The following is a 16,179-nucleotide window of genomic DNA, read 5'->3' on the forward strand; positions in this document are numbered from 1 at the left end:
CACTGTTAATCTGGCATAGAAGACTGTATGACCGGCTCAGTTAAATAAGATGATGTATAAAGAGTACTTTGTGTCCATCACTGGCTCTGACAAACACCCTAAACACACTGATGTCTCATCCTGCCCCACTGTTACAACTTGCTGATAACTTTACCAGCAAACACGCGATTTCCATAGATAAATTTAAACAGTCTGTTGCACTTAATATTTCTCCTGCACTGAATTTAGAAGGTGTCCTAATCTTTTAGTTTAGCCTAAATGCTAAACTAAAAGCACATATATTTTGTAGACATAGATATATACATGAAAACTTGATGATTTTTAAGTTTTGTTTTTTGTTTTTTCTGCTGTTATTTCAATTATATTTGCATGTTCGAAATAAAATTATATCTATCTATCTAAATGCCAAGAAGCCTCCACACTCTTTGTATTAGGCGGCTGTGTCTCCTTGTCACTTCCATCTGCCAGCAATAAACTGATAAATGCCTAAGAGCAGATGTTTGTGTGAAAGTATTACGACGGGTTAAAGAAACCCAAATGTTTTTTAAAAGCTGCTGAAATTAAAAAAAATAAATACAGGAATGACTGAACCTTTATAAAGACCATATTAAAAGCAAAAATAGGAAAACTGAGAGTCAACATGCTTATGTAGGTAGAAGGCACATTTCTCACTGATAGGTCAAATACAATCTGGTATATTCCTCCAAGGTAGGCCTCCAAGATATTTTTAATTTTATTATATTTCTTAGGCCAGCTAGCATTAGATTTCCTACAGCTAATAGCCATATGGTGCTAAAATAATCCTTTGATATTGTGAAATCCAGCAAACCTGATGCTTTTTGTTAGCATTTCAGCCCATGTTTGCATTTTATACAGATATGTTTTAGACATATATAACAGATTGCACTCTGTCTCTGTAGTTTAGCATTGCTTTGACAAAAGTTTAAAAACTCCTTGCCTAAGTAGAAGTTAATATGGAATAGCATTAGAACACTGGTTTCACACTTTTGTTCATATCTTTGAGAAACTATGTCAAATTAACTACAGTGACTGTAAATGACACAATTTACTCTTCATGTCTGTACGGACAACCTCCACAATATCTGCCAGGTGGTTACAGGCTTTTAAACTGGAAGTTACGTTTTCACATAAACCTCAGTCTATTTTTCCTCACCAAGTTTGTGTCATTTCTGTGTGTTCGTGCGTGTGCACATGTGAATGTGTTTGTGTCTTGTCCATCTCTGCTCCTCCCCCACCCAGGCAGCTTGGCGTATGTACTCCACCGACGGTGCTCGTCCCTACCTCAGAGCCACCTGGCACCACTACCAAAGCGCTCTCCCCCCCCTCAGGCATGTATCCCCTCCACCAGCACCACCACCATCACTGCCCCACCTCCCTTCAACATCCCCCAACCGCACCGCATCAACACTCCCCCCGAAAACTAATCAGGTTTTTCTTTTTCCCTCCTCACTTTTCTTCTCTCACTTCCTACCCAACCTATATGATCCTCCCTCACCCCTTTTTTGCTCCGTTTATTGTTCGATTTATCATTACTTTATTCATCCTGTTGACTCTGCACGTAGTGTGTCTGGCGTAGTTATGCTGCTGATGAGAACTCGGTTTCCATTGCTACCTGGAAGCCTCATTTGAAGGCGTTGCATACCTGCAGCCCCGCCAAGTAGGTAACAACTTACAGACTTACAATCATGGCCTCTGCTGCTCAGCCCTCCTTCTCATCTTTTCCTCCTCACCTGGTGTGTGTTCACCTCCTCTGGTGTAACCTCGGCTGCTGTTTCATTGCATAACTCATTGTTATGAATCATTGTAACGTTCTTTTTTTCATAAGCATACCAAACTCTGGAATGTTTTGCTGATGGCATAACTTTCACTATCCTCAGATTCACACATAAGATTTGTCAAATCTTATGTGTGCAACATATATGGTTGCTGATGTATTTTGTTAACAGTTTGTCTGATGATTGAGTACATTTTGTAAATATTTAGTGCTGAAAATGCCTGCCAGACAGGTTAAAAGAAAATGCAGGCAAAGGTCATTTCAACATTAAAAAGAAAGAAAGTACTTTTTAAATTTTTTGGACTGTAGCACAAATTTAACAGATGCCAAAGATTATGAGATGCCATTAATTCAAATTCTAGCTGACTTGATGTTTAATTAAACTATGAATTCAGCCTGGGTAAAATTAGCACATTACTTTCAGCAAGTCAGACAGAAATATTGAGCTGGCATGAATATGAGTGAGTTTTGCGATGTACTAATATTTGTTTTGTCCTGCATTTTTGAAGCTGTGCCAGTATACAACCAGTCTTGTGGGGGGGGGAAAGGTTCCACACGACTGTATGCAATCCTGTTAAAAAAAAAAGTACACCCCATGATTCAGAGAACCACCTTCAGAAACAGTAACTTAAGTTAATCATTTTCTTTTCACATCTGCCTCTCACATGTTTTTCAGAATTTTTCAGTTTGTGAGGTTTGTGGACATTTGTTTAAAAATCCTTCAGGTGACAGTTGTTGGGATTTGGCGCTATGTGAATTGAATCATTCATTCACGTTGAAGTGTGGACTTTGACTGCACCTTGATTGTTTTCTATTTCATAGATTTACTTTGTGCTTGGCATCATTGCACTGGTGCGTGTCCCAGTTTAGGGTAAGCTTTATCTGTCAGACAGATATCCTCATGTTTCACTCAAGAATACTTTGGTATACTTTATGGTCAACTCAATGAGTGCAAGTTGCCATGGTCACTATCATGCTTGACAGTTGGTACGACGTATTTGTGGTAATATGCTGTTTGATTATTGCAAACATGGCACTTCGCATTATGGCCAAACAGCTCCACTTTAGCCTAGTCTTTCCAAATTAAATTGTTTAAGTCTTTTGGTTTGTTAAGATGCAACTTTGCAAAGCTAAACCATGGTGTTGTAATGTTTTCACAGAGAAGAGGCTTTCCTCTGGCAACACTTTAAATAAGCCATAGATTTTTAGCTGTTTTTTGTAACTTAACATGCTTACTGAGGCCTGTAGAGTCTGACATGTAGCTCTTTTTTGTGCGTATTTTTGCTGATCATTGCAGGGTCTAACTCTGCGCTGAATTTGCTTTGAAATCTACTCTTGAGAAGATTGTGGCATTGTGTTAACATGTAGCTGAATGATCCAGATCAGGAAACTGCCAAAATACTTCTTTTATAGAGGTGGTCACACTTACTGATGATCAGTTAGTCACATGCACCTGGCTGCTACTTATCCTCTTAGTTACTGTAGAAGCAGTGAGGGTGTACTTTGTTTTTTCTCAGGACTTCATAGAGTCCTAAAAAACCATGACTGTACTTTTCTGATTTCCATGTCTATCCTTTACCTAACATTTAGCCTTGTGGTGCATGGCTGCTTGCATGTGATGAAAGTAATTAAACCATTGGACTCAAATTTATTTCCTTTTGCCTCCTTTTGGCTTGATGCTTCCCATATCCATTAATGGCAACATCTTTACAATCCTCATTTAATCTGCTGGGTTACTGATTTCTCTCCCTTTTTCTCCTCTTTTCCCCACTAACCCTTAAAGGAAAGAGCAGGGCGAGGCTACTTACAGGTTTGTATGACTCTCAGCTCATACTGACAAAGACACAAACACGTAAACAACTTAACATGTGATACAATTGTTCGATTATTTAGACGATTGTTTAATGACTTACACATTTTATAGACTGATTTCTGCTCTTATCTGGATTAGCTGGTTGTTTACTCCAGTCTTAGTTCGTTTGTCATTTGATTGTGTTGACAAATAAGAAATGGATGGTTTTTTTTGTTTAGTGACATTTATTGCAGATTGCAGCTGACATCAAAGGGCAGAGACAAAAGGCTCAGTTTCTTGGTTTCTTTATTGATTTATGGAATGACTGAACCCTTATTTGCCCTCACATTACTTAACAGAATCTAGCCATAGTTTTGATTTGACATATGCTAAATGTACAATATTGCCCAGATGAATTGGAGAGGAGAAAAACTGTTCAAAAAGAGAGAGGCTGTGCTGCAGTGTTATGATACAACATAAAAAGGGTAATGAGCAATAGTGGACAGTTAATGATTATCAAGGCTGATTTGTTCTGATAAAAGAAAACCAGATGTGCAGTGTCACCCTTTACTTATTTTCACTGTTAGGAAATTCTGCTAATATATTGCAGTTCATTGATTTGAACTAAAACAGTGACATAATTAAGAGGTCACAAATGAGACTAGCACTCAACCCAACAATATGAAATTTCCCCTTGTGGGACTAATAAAGGTATATCAATTCAATTCAAACAACAACAGACACTGAAATTCCTCAGGGCCCAGGCGATATACTTAGCAAATTTGAAATAGACTGAATGACAGGTTTCGAAACACACACACAATCTTGTTTTCATTTCTTAGTCGGAACATCTTATTGCCATAATGCTTTCCCTACCTGCATACCCTAACCATCAGAAATGAATGCCTAACTCTAACCTAACCATAACCTAATTGTAACCATGACACTATGGTTTTTCTCAAATGCTAAAACACATTTCAAATGTTTCCACCATGTTCCCCAATGTCTAAACACAACACCCTTTTCTAAAGCTACATAAACACAACCACACCTTTCCACTGCAAAACTCAAACTTTCACACCAAAAGAGCAGCTTGAAGCTTTCAAAAATGTAAACAATATACACATCATTACACACTACAGCAAAACAATTGAAAACACAATGCTCAATTTGTGAGAAGGTTCTTTGTTTCATAATTACATATTTTTAGAAACCATACAGTAACGGATCGTCATAGATCTCTGCAGAGGATTAGGCATTTAGATTTGTGAGTTTCATATGAAGAGTATAAATCTATAGAAAATCCTGCATGTACGTACACTACTGTAACACAAAAACAGAATCTATTGCAAACAACAATACTCCTGAAAACATGATCAGGGTGTGAAGTTAGTCACACCACACACACCACAATCACTGTGCGGCATCATGTCGCTGTGCTGCATCGGGCCACATCACCTCATCCACATCGCAGGCTATATTGTCTCTTGCCAGGCACCGCGGGAAAAACGCCCTGGAATGGCAAATCCATCCTTGGAAGGCCTCCGCTGGGATGTCAACACAGGCCAGCTCCATTGCCCTTAGGTTCTCTCTTGTGTATGGTTGTCTGTCATAAACCTTCCATCTCCACGATGAGAAGAACTCCTCTATACAGTTCAGGAAAGGGGAGTAGGGTGGCAGACAGACGTTTAAAAAGTGGTCACTGTTGGTGGTGAACCACTCTGATTTGGTTTGTTCTGTGGAAGCGGACATTGTCCCAAATGATCACATAAATGTGATGTGCGGGCCCAGGATGGTCTTGTTGGCGGTCCAGGAGGATGTCTTTTAGCTCTTCTAGGAAGGTGAGGAGACGTTGGGTGTTGTAAGACCCAAGGACAGCATGCCGGTGGACACGCCCCTCCAAACCCATGGCCGCACAAAGGGTAATATTACCCCCCGTTGGCCAGGGACCTCAGTGATGGCTCTTTGGCCAATGATGTTACGGCCTCTTTGCCTTTGTTTCTGCAGGTTGAAGCCAGCCTCATCCAGGAAGAGGTACTCATGAGGTCTGGTCATCACGTCCAACTGTAATATCCTCTGTGAAAATGTGAAAGTGCACAGGTGTTCAGAACAACAGTCAATCAGGTAGCACAGTATTGTCCAGAAGTAATGTAGGCCACTGAGCAACACAGTATGTCCACTAACTGTACTGTGAACATGGATACTTACTTGCACATACTCGTAACGTAGGTCTTTGTGTCGCGCAGAGTTGCGCTCAAAGGGAACCCTATAGACCTGCTTCATCCGCGTCTTTTTGCACCAGACAACTCTGTCTATTGTGGCCAAGCTGACATCGTCAATGCTCTCAAAGTTGACATTATCGGCAATGACTTTGTCTCTGATCTCCCGGAGTCTGATGAGGTTGTTGCTGCTGTAAATATGGCAACCCTCCCACCTCTATGTGGCATTCTTTCAACTCTAAAGAAAGAAACATGTGTTGTCAATTGGCATGTGTTACAATACAGTCACAACTGATTTGAAACCAATAGACTACTTTCACAGGTTTGTAAAACTTTGTGACAAAGAAAGCAAACGAGTACAATACCTGTTGTGTTGTCTGAATGCCCCTGATAATGGTGGCCACGGTGAACCTACTCAGGTTTGGACGGACTCTTAGTCCTGCTTCAGCCATTGTCATGCCATGGACAATGACACGGTCAATGACTGTTGCTCGCATCTCGTCCGTAATGATGGTGCGAGGTTGTCTTGCACTCCCTCCTGGACGTTCTCCTCTCCCATGTTGGCCTCCTCCTCTTCCTCGTTGGCCTGCTCCTCTTCCTCGTTGGCCTGCTCCTCTTCCTCGTTGGCCTGCTCCTCTTCCTCGTTGGCCTGCTCCTCTTCTTCCAGGGCCAGCTCTTCTCCCTCCTCTGCATCGACTTCCTCTTCCCTGACTCTGCCTTCATCCATTGTGTGTTTGGAATCTTCGGCATACTGTGCACTCTGAACTTGCTTTTATACATGTGGTCACAGCATTAGCAACAGGTGTCTTCAATTTTGAGTCGTTGTGTGTAATGAATGACGCCAGGTCTGTTCATTGTGTTCAAATATTGCTGACTGTGGCAAGCATGTTGCATCACATGAGCTTTCATTTGAGAAGATTTGAGAAGAACTTGTGTTTTAGCAAGGCAAGATGTGTTTAGATTTATGACGACGGAGGATTGTGTTCTGTGACTTGTGTCTTCATGTGACATGTGTTTATGATATTGGTAAATGATGGCTAGATTTAGTAAATGTGTTTAGACAACCGGTCATTTGGTTTAGAGCAGGGGTGGGCAATTCCAGGCCTCGAGGGCCGGTGTCCTGCAGGTTTTAGATCTCACCTTGGGTCAACACACCTGAATCACATGATTAGTTCGTTACCAGGCCTCTGGAGAACTTCAGGACATGTTGAGGAGCTAATTTAGCCATTTAAATCAGCTGTGTTGGTTCAAGGACACATCTAAAACTTGCAGGGACACCGGCCCTCGAGGCCTGGAGTTGCCCACCCCTGGTTTAGAGGATTGGCTTTTGTGTTTTAGCATTTGAGAACAACTGTAAAACCACATTTTGAGTCTCAAAAATGCCTTCAAACTCATGGGGACGTGCATTTTGTCCCCATAAGGGACTGTTGGTCCCCACAAGTGTAGTAGTATTCAAGTTTTGGTCCCCATAAAGATATGTAAACATGGTACACACACACACACACACACACACACACACACACAGATACAGACATGCAGGCACACATATGGTGCAGAGACTGTGCAGAATTTAAAAGTCAGGTAGGCAGAAGTGTGGTAATGGAGACAATTTTTTAATTATGAGCAATTGCTCAGCAAACAAGTGCTACTTTCAAACAATCTTGTGAAACAACAGAATGCTTTTTCTTTCAATTTTTTTTACCTCAATTTTCTATCTCAGTTCATAAACTGTGATGGTGATTGTCTTTGCCGTGTGTCTGCGTGCGTGCGTGTGTGTGTGTGTGTGTGTGTGTGTGTGTGTGTGTGTGTGTGTGTGTGTGTGTGTGTGTGTGTGTGTGTTTGTGTGCATATGAACGCACACCCTTCTTCAAACACAGGAGCCTGTACCATGTCTGTACCATGACGCACATTTTCCATTGGGATTGTATTTATATAACTCATCAAACACAAGTCTAGAAGAGACAGACCAAAGTTGAAAAAGAGGGAGGAGAGGGGAGATAGAGGATTTCAGAGAGGGGAAAAAGACAGAGAAAGATTTGTGAGTTTAATTATGCTAGTATAATTTTTACAGTGCAGCACTTCTTTGGCAACATTTGGGGACCTTATGTTGAGACAGCAGCTTTTTAAGGCATTTAAACTTAAAACACCACCACACATACGTATATAAAAAAAACAGTTTACACTCTCAGTCAAACACACAAGCAAATGTGCTTCTCATCCTTAAACAAAATAGCATTTAATTAGGCTTTGTTGCTTTCACAACAACATTAATTCCCCAGAAATCCTTCTGTTTAAAAGACTGTGTTTAATTAGGTTTTCCTTTCTTAGAAACAATTTACACTCGTTTAATCATAATTATGCACACTTTTATGACACTGCTTCTCTTCTAAATGTTCTCCTCCACCAAGGGAACTCATAACACTCTCTGTTATTAGTGGTTTTACAGACTGCCAACTGTGGCTGTTTGGCGGTGGTAGGTGCCGTGGTAAACGGCTGGTGGTTTTTGTTTAAGCAGACTTGTAAACACCAGCAGTAGTAAACATTAGGCGCACCACAAAGTGCTACAGCAGGCATCATGCTGAGCATAAGTGTGCTGGATATTGGCAGTGAAAAGAAACATGAAATAAAGATTAACGGCGGTTTAATCATTAGGTTATGCGTATAGACAGGTGTGTGTGAGAGTGTGTGTGTGTGTGTTCATACCTCCATGTGCAGTGAAGTATAACTCAATCCCACTGATAGTAGTAGGTAGACTTCCAAAGAATTTGTCTTTTTTCTAACATTTCCTTTGTCTATTTTTAACCAGAGAACTATTTCTCATCATTTAAGTGTGAAATTATATCTCTAGCCGACTCACCTCCTTCCTGATAAGAAAACATTTATTTGCAATGACACTGTTCATGTGAAAATATTTATTTATTCCACAACACTGTTGAAAAACCAGCATTCACTTCAAACTGGGCCAAATAAACTGGCAAGCATGGCAGCTTTTAATTTAAAGTTTTAGACAAGGGAGGAGAGGAGACAGAACATATGGATTTGGTTTGCTTGTATTGGATGCAGTATTTGCACATAGATTCAGTTGGACATACTTTGTACTAATAAACTGTCAGTTTAAATTCTGATAAATGTCCAGTCTGACTCCAGCTCTGCAGCTCAGGGATCCAACAACAATGGCACCGACAGGAAATTTGTTGGATTTGTACTGTAAATATGTTTGTCTTCCCAAAAGTGAGGGAAAACTGAGTACAGGTGGTTATACCCATTCCCATCCCTCTTTGAATTATATCCCCTGCCCCTGTGTTTGCTGTGCATCAATATTGACTGTAGAGAATTTCTCCACTGTGAGCTGAAATCTGCTCCAGGTTTAATATCCTCCCTTATTTATCCCTTTCTTCTCCATCCCTTTCCCTCCATTTCATTCATCTGTCCCTTGTGCTCTAGTAAGGGTCTAAGTAATGGAAGGCTCTTCAGAAGGTATTCTCGGAAATATAGGAGGTACCTACAGTACTACCCAGCATCCTCTCTGCCCTGCCCTTAGCCCTTAGAGTAACTTGTGAGAATGAATGACTAATGGCATGGAGGAGAACAAAGAGAACCCCACTTAACTGCCTTCTTACAGTGCTTCCTTACCCGGTTATTTTTTTATCCCATAAAGGAATTTGTCTCTTTGACTATTGCTGCCTGTCTATCCCAAACAAGTCTTTGTTACTGCATTAAAAATTAAAGGGAATTCCACCTAAAGTCATTGCAGAAGTAGACTTTGTTTTACAAGGTACTATTTTCAAAAGCAATACCAATTTTTTTTTTTCCTTAATATGATTAAGGAAAAAAATTGCAGCAGTAAACAAATTGCATGTTGAAACCCCTTTTGTTCTTAAAAGGATTCAATAAACTGACATTATGGCATGCTGCTTGTCACGACTCTTTCCTAATTTGATTTCATTTAATTGCAAATTATGGATATTTATACTAGTTTCTCAGGGAGACACTTTAATAAAATAAGGAAATCATGGATCTGGGCTTGTTATCCTAAATTATCTCTCAACAGCATATATGTAGCTCTTCTATATTTACTGTTAACGTCACTGTTACATTACTGCTGTACCTCCCATTTAAATCATTATGCCAATCAATGATGGAAACTATGATAACACAAAAAGATCTATTTCTCTCCAACTATTTGTCTCAGTCCACAATATTGGATTTTTATTTCTGTTTATTAATAACAGTACGTGTATAATATCACATCGTTACTGTATTGCTCAGTGATAATTTATAGTTTTAGCTTGTGCATTGCAGCACTGAATTGTGTTGCTACACAAGTAAGAGAAAGGAATGGTAATATTGCACAGGTCTGTAAGTTTCAAGAAACAATAGTAGATAAATTGGTAAATTGATCACTGAATCTCAGGTGAGATACTGTGGTCTGAACAAAAAGATGATTTTTTTTGGCATGGAAATTGTGCTGGAGCTTTGCATCTGTCTCATCGATCTGCTGCATTGCATGCTGATCAATTTGCCCAAGAAGCATACAGTAATAGTTTGCTGCAGTGCATCTCATTGATTTTGAACTTTCTGCATACCCAGCAGCCCCTTAAAGGTTTCCAAAGATGTGAACATTATGTCATGAATTTCATTTTTGTTTGTCATTTTTAAATGTTTGTGATATCATTAGGTATTTATTTAGCCTGACAAAAATTGGGGTGATAGAGGAAGACCAAGTTTGTTTGATTTAATAGAAATAAAAGTGAAAATGTGATCATAAATAACTACATTAAACAGTTATATGCTTCAAAAAACCTCATTAATGATTAACCTTTTGATACTGGTTTTAGTAGACTTACCTGTGACTATTAATTACCATGCTGGAAGCGATTTGGCAACAACATTCGTCTTGGAAAAATCTTGTTCTTTTTGCAAGTAAAGAAAATAAAATCTAAATTAAGATTTTGTCCAAAAACATAAAAGATCAAGCACCATCTAGAAATTTTAGAGGCTTTTTCTCAATAATGGTGTCATTTGTTTAATGTCGATTAAAAATGACCGTGGTGATGACGGTAATGTTACTATGCTTCAGCTGCGAATGACGATTACAACACCTCAGGATCACTGAGGGTTTGTTTTTGGTGGCTTGGTAGGCAGTTTGGCACTGTTCTGGTGTTTTGGGCATGTCAGTTGGATGGATGATGTTTGGTCTAAAGGAAAAGACAGAACAGTGCCGTTTGTCTGAGCTTTGAACTCTTCTCACTCTCTGAGGGGAAATAGGTGTTGACAGCATCCCCTTTTTGTCTCTCTCCTAGTGTCTCTCTCTGAACCCCAATCTGTGTCACACATAAGCTCTTTCTTTGTCACTTCAATCCTTAACTCACATTCTTCACTTTTTCCTCTCTATATCTGATCATTCTTTCTGTCCCTCCTACCCCCCCGTGTCTTTTCTCTCGCACATCTTTCCTACTTTCCTACTATATTACCTCTTTCCTTTCTACTGATATGAATGTTTCTCACCATATCCGCTGTCATCTTCTCTGCTCCTCTGCTATTTTCTCTCTCTCTTGTCTTCTCTCCCTCCATGCAGTCAGAAGTTGAGCTTTAAGGAACGGGTCCGCATGGCGAGCCCTCGTGGTCAGAGTATGAAGAGTCGGCAGACGTCCATGAATGACCGCCAACGCTGTTCCCCTGGCAACGAGATGGTGGGCAGCACAGAACTGATGGGCGGCAGCCCTGCCAAAGTGCAGAAGAGCTGGAGCTTCAATGATCGGACCCGGTTTAGGCCGTCTCTGAGGTTGAAGAGCCAGCCTCGTACAGCTGTCCCAGATGGTGAGCTTGTAATGTTACTGTAACCAACCAAACCAATATCTGACAAATGACACTTTCAGAGAAATATGGAAGAAATATGGGAGTATATGTAAAATGCCCTGTGGAGTTACACCTTTCAAGACATTACCTTAAATATAACCCAAAAAAGTTAAGTAAAATAAATTCAACAGTATTGTAGCACGTTTGAAAACCCAGTTATCTTACCCCTAAATTTGTGAAGTAGTTCGAGATATGTTTTGGATCACTGCCCTGCCTCCTTTCAGGTTCAGTCTTTTAACTGACTGTGTGACATTTGCACTCAGACTTATATGATTAGAAGAGATTTAGTGGAATCCATTCTTCCAAGTTTCTATGCCATCGTTCCTGTGCCAAGGTTGTTCATTTCCTCAAACAAACATTTTGCCCTGTGGTTAATTATAGTTTGGTAAAAATTTGGTTGAGGAAATCCATACATTACAATTCATTGTTAATATAGCTGATTATTTGTTATTGCTATGTCCAGTTTAATTTGTTGTCATTTTTTGCCAATTTTATGTTGCCAACTTTGTGGTAACCATTTATGATGGTCGCATCCTGTTCTAACAAGCAGAGCAAAGCAAAGTCCATAAAGACATGGATGAGCGAGTTTGGTGTGGAAGAACTTGGCTGGCCTGCACAGAGTCCTGACCACAACCTGACTGAATTACAAGCCAGGGTTTCTCATCCACCCACACCCAAGTTTGTGAATGTGATAGCTCGAGAACAAAGCAGCATAGCAGCTTCAAATTTATACCACAGGTGTATCTGTTAAAAATTTTGGACAAGTTCGAATCTCAGTGACCTTGACCTTTAGATTAAGTTCAGAGGTCAAGTTTTCTGAAAATCTTGTGAATGCTATAACTTGAGGTTCCATAGAATTTTGAAATTGATGATTTTATAATGCTTATTTAGTCCTCTTCAGGTCCACATCTCCCACTCTAATTGTTATCGGTAGTATCAAGGATATACACCCTCCTCTTCCATCTTATATCGCGGAGGTGGCAAAAATATGTCAGTTTCTTTGTTCCTGTCTTAAATATCCCAAACACAATATAGATTTTCACCTCCTAAAAGTCAAAATAGTATCATTCAGAAACATTCTCACAGACTCTTTTCTCTTCCAGCTTGCAGAAAGTTGCAAAAGGTTTTTGAGTTTCAAGACTGCAGATGCTTTCAGCAGAGCAACATTTATTGATGACTCAACACTCTGTTTCTTTCAGTGGACACAGGCATGACCACAGAGGAATCCTTTGATGAGCGAGGGTGCCACTGCGATGTTACTGTGGAGGATCTATCAGCACCTCTCAAGGCTGTCATCAGAGCTGTCAGGTGAGGTCCTGCTCCAAATAAACTTTATGAGTGCTTTATGAGGTAATCAAAATCAACCCCAAATCACCAAACTGCTTGAAGACTTTGGGCGAGCAATTCTTTTTTGAAGAAGAAAGAACCAGCAAAAACACATTCAGATGCTAATATGCAGTCACACTCAAGAAGATTTTATTGAATTTTCTTACAATGTCGAAAATAGGGAGTACTATTACGAAAATAAGACAGATAGGGAGGTCACTTCTGCAGTTAGCTTTCCAAAATCGTGCTTTTATCCATTATCCTCTTCACTCACATTAGGTGCCAAAACTCAGTCACGTCTCACTTTTCACAGCTTTTGTTTTCATTTGTTGTTTAACACTTTAGATATATAATTGCTTTTTAGAGAACTGGATGGCAAGATTGATAAAATAAATCACATATTTTGGTAAATGTGAAGATGATAACTCCCGAGCTCTACCCACTTGTTGTCTTGCTGTCTAGTTAAAAAATGGCAACAAAATTACAATTTCAAATTTAGGCCTTTTTTAAAAGCAGTGCACAAACCATCTGTGGTGTCAGGTGAGCTACCTTTATCTTCTATCATATACTCTTAACCCTGAAACTACAACTATTTCTAAGCTCTAGTTCAAAGCAGCAATAATGGAAACATCATTTTGTTAGGGGTAGGAGATTGCAGTGATGTTGCACGTCGCACATTTGGATCCCTGGGTATAATATAATTCCATTTTTTGAGATGTCTTTGTGACTCTGCAGTATACATGAGTCTTAGTGCGTTAGAATCAGCTGTGTCAGTGTCACCATAGATAATGGTCCTTACAAAGTCAGGATTAGGAGGCTGGAGCAGTGACAGCTGCATGTTTGTAAGGAAAGAGGATCTCACAGATTTCCTTTTGGGACCTTTGTGCTTTTCTCTTTAGCTTTTTTTTACATGTTACTTTCACTGTCATCTGTTGGTTAGGCTTAGGCACTGAAAACTAAATTCAGTAAAAGATTGGGGTTTGGTTTAAAATATGCTCCTGGCAAACCTGCTGATGAGTTGGGAGTGACAGCCCCATCTCACTAATGCCATAAGAGCACAACCCACCAAAAGGACACCTTCTGACTTAATAAGCCACGTAAGCTTTTAACAAAACAGCTTTAATTGAGGCCTTGGGGATGAGAACGGTCTGAACCAATTCAACAAAACCATGAAACTCTGATTAGTCTAATATATGCACTTTAAAGAGCAGCCAACAGACAAATAGCTAGCTAAATTACAGGCTGCAATATATTATACCAGTGGTTCTTAAACTGTGGGACGTAGAGTCTTTGGTTGGTTGCAGAACCTCTGCAGGTGGGGAACAGAAAACCAGGTGAAAAATAGGAAGTTAAATATAAGTGAAGAGAAAATGCAATTTATAATTGCCAGTTAACTTAACCAGCAGAGAAGCTGAGGGACGCTGGGGTAGCTGGAGAGAAGCAGTACAGGTACAAGGACAACATGCAAAGATCTAACCCTGTGCCAAATAATTCTGAAGCACTAGAAAATAAATCAGAAAGTCTAAGCCTGACAGAAATATTTGATTAAACTACGAATAGAGCAGAACGCTGAAACTCTTTATATACTACCACATGCACTTCAAAGACCCGCCAGCAGACCAACAGTCAACTAATTAGTAGACTTCAGAATATTATACCAGTAGTTCTCAGAAGCAGGCATAGGAAAAAATCAAGTTCAAATCGAATGTTAAGCAATTTCAGGGAAAATCAATTAGTAGGGATTTGGTGATACTATTTGGCTGACCCTTACTTAAGCTGTATTTTTTTTTTTTTTTTTTTTTTTTGCTGTTGATGAAAAAGTGGCAAATGAGCTCTTTTTGGCTTCTGAAGCAAGACATGCCAGAAAATGTTCCTGCAGTTTCTTGCACAGAAGCACCAGGTTTCCAAAGTCTACACTTGGTGTGTAACAAGCTGCTGGTGCTGAAACTGTAACGGTAATAATAACTAAAATTAAAGAGGATGATGTTATTAGTATTTTTCTTTGCTAAATGCTAAATTGTACTAATTTTAACAATTATGCAAGTGAGAATATTTTCCAAAATGCTAAATTAGTCCTTTTAATCAGACTAACTAAAGTGTTTGTGCTAATAATAAAACCCATTATTTATAATTGGTTATAAAAGATAATGGTTTATTGAAATGAAGTTTGAGATTACCCTTTATCAGCAATCCAACTAAATTGTTGAGTAGATTTATTGCCTACTTTTACATATATGTCCTGCATGTTGGAACTAATAATACTGCTATTGATCACATATTTATTTTTTATCTTAGTAGTTTTACCTCTCCTGTGCTCTCTAAAGTCAAGAGTTTCTTCCCAATCAACTGGTAATGTGACGGCACTGACCCGTATTTATGACTGCTATAGTGCATGAATATAGTGTGTAGATGTGTTCTAGCTGAGCCTGCTCTCTTTCACTGGCACCGGCACCCTGTGAACAAGTGTTTATCCTACTGGCACCAGATGACTCTCTCACTCCACCGCTTCTTCTCACCTTTTTTCATTGTGCAAATGTCTAATTTCATATATGAATGAAGTATTTTTTAAATGGCCTACTTAGCTGTAGTTTCTATATTTTCTATGGTTTACTAAGAATTAAAATTTTGCTGCCTCAATTTTATAGATCATGAATTCGATTGTTTCCATATAATAAAGAGACAGATTGTTGACGAGGTAAAAACTGGATAAATTCAGCATTTAAAAACCATTAAAACAATTTACATTTATCAGCTTTTTAAGGCAGGGGTTCAATAATAGTTCAGTAATAAAAAGACAATGAATCATGTGTGAAAACCTGAAACCCCTGGCATGCCCTTAATAAAAGCTCTGAATTATTGATACAAGATAAAAAGCCAAATTATGATTTTCAGTTTTCCATCTTCAAATAGTTGTTGCCACTGCTAGTATCCCTGCATTTTGTTCCATGCTTTTTTTTTTGTTTGTTTTCCTTCTGTTCAGTTGTCATCTTTATATAGAATTATGGAAAAATAAGCACATGCACTTAATATAAATGGTTAAAGGGGTTGTAAGTATACTTACAACCCCTTTAGAACCTCACATTTGTTTCTCCAGGCATTTGCTATAAGTTTGTTTATGCATTTCTGAGGTATCTTACAATTGATCTTAAACTCAATTGTATTCTTTCTATGTCAGATTTTTCATTTAC

The 16,179-nt window shown here is 39.1% G+C and overlaps 1 protein-coding gene across 2 annotated transcripts in view; it reads left to right on the top strand.

Annotated features, from left to right (window-relative positions):
• The window catches only part of kcnq5a (potassium voltage-gated channel, KQT-like subfamily, member 5a), a 126,030-nt gene that overhangs the window by 101,841 nt on the left and 8,010 nt on the right, over positions 1–16,179 (top strand). For both annotated transcript variants that reach the window (XM_086258929.1, XM_086258930.1), the window contains exons 8-11: positions 1,584–1,678; positions 3,579–3,605; positions 11,385–11,626; positions 12,865–12,973. In XM_086258929.1, the coding sequence (XP_086115055.1) occupies positions 1,584–1,678; positions 3,579–3,605; positions 11,385–11,626; positions 12,865–12,973 (473 nt within the window). The remainder of the gene's footprint in view (positions 1–1,583; positions 1,679–3,578; positions 3,606–11,384; positions 11,627–12,864; positions 12,974–16,179) is intronic.

The sequence above is a fragment of the Aulonocara sp. 'chitande type north' Nkhata Bay genome, linkage group LG13 (assembly GCF_057382095.1).
Source record: "Aulonocara sp. 'chitande type north' Nkhata Bay isolate Kocher_YH1m ecotype deep benthic linkage group LG13, A_spYH_male_GT1.1, whole genome shotgun sequence".
In the NCBI taxonomy this organism is placed as follows: domain Eukaryota; kingdom Metazoa; phylum Chordata; class Actinopteri; order Cichliformes; family Cichlidae; genus Aulonocara; species Aulonocara sp. 'chitande type north' Nkhata Bay.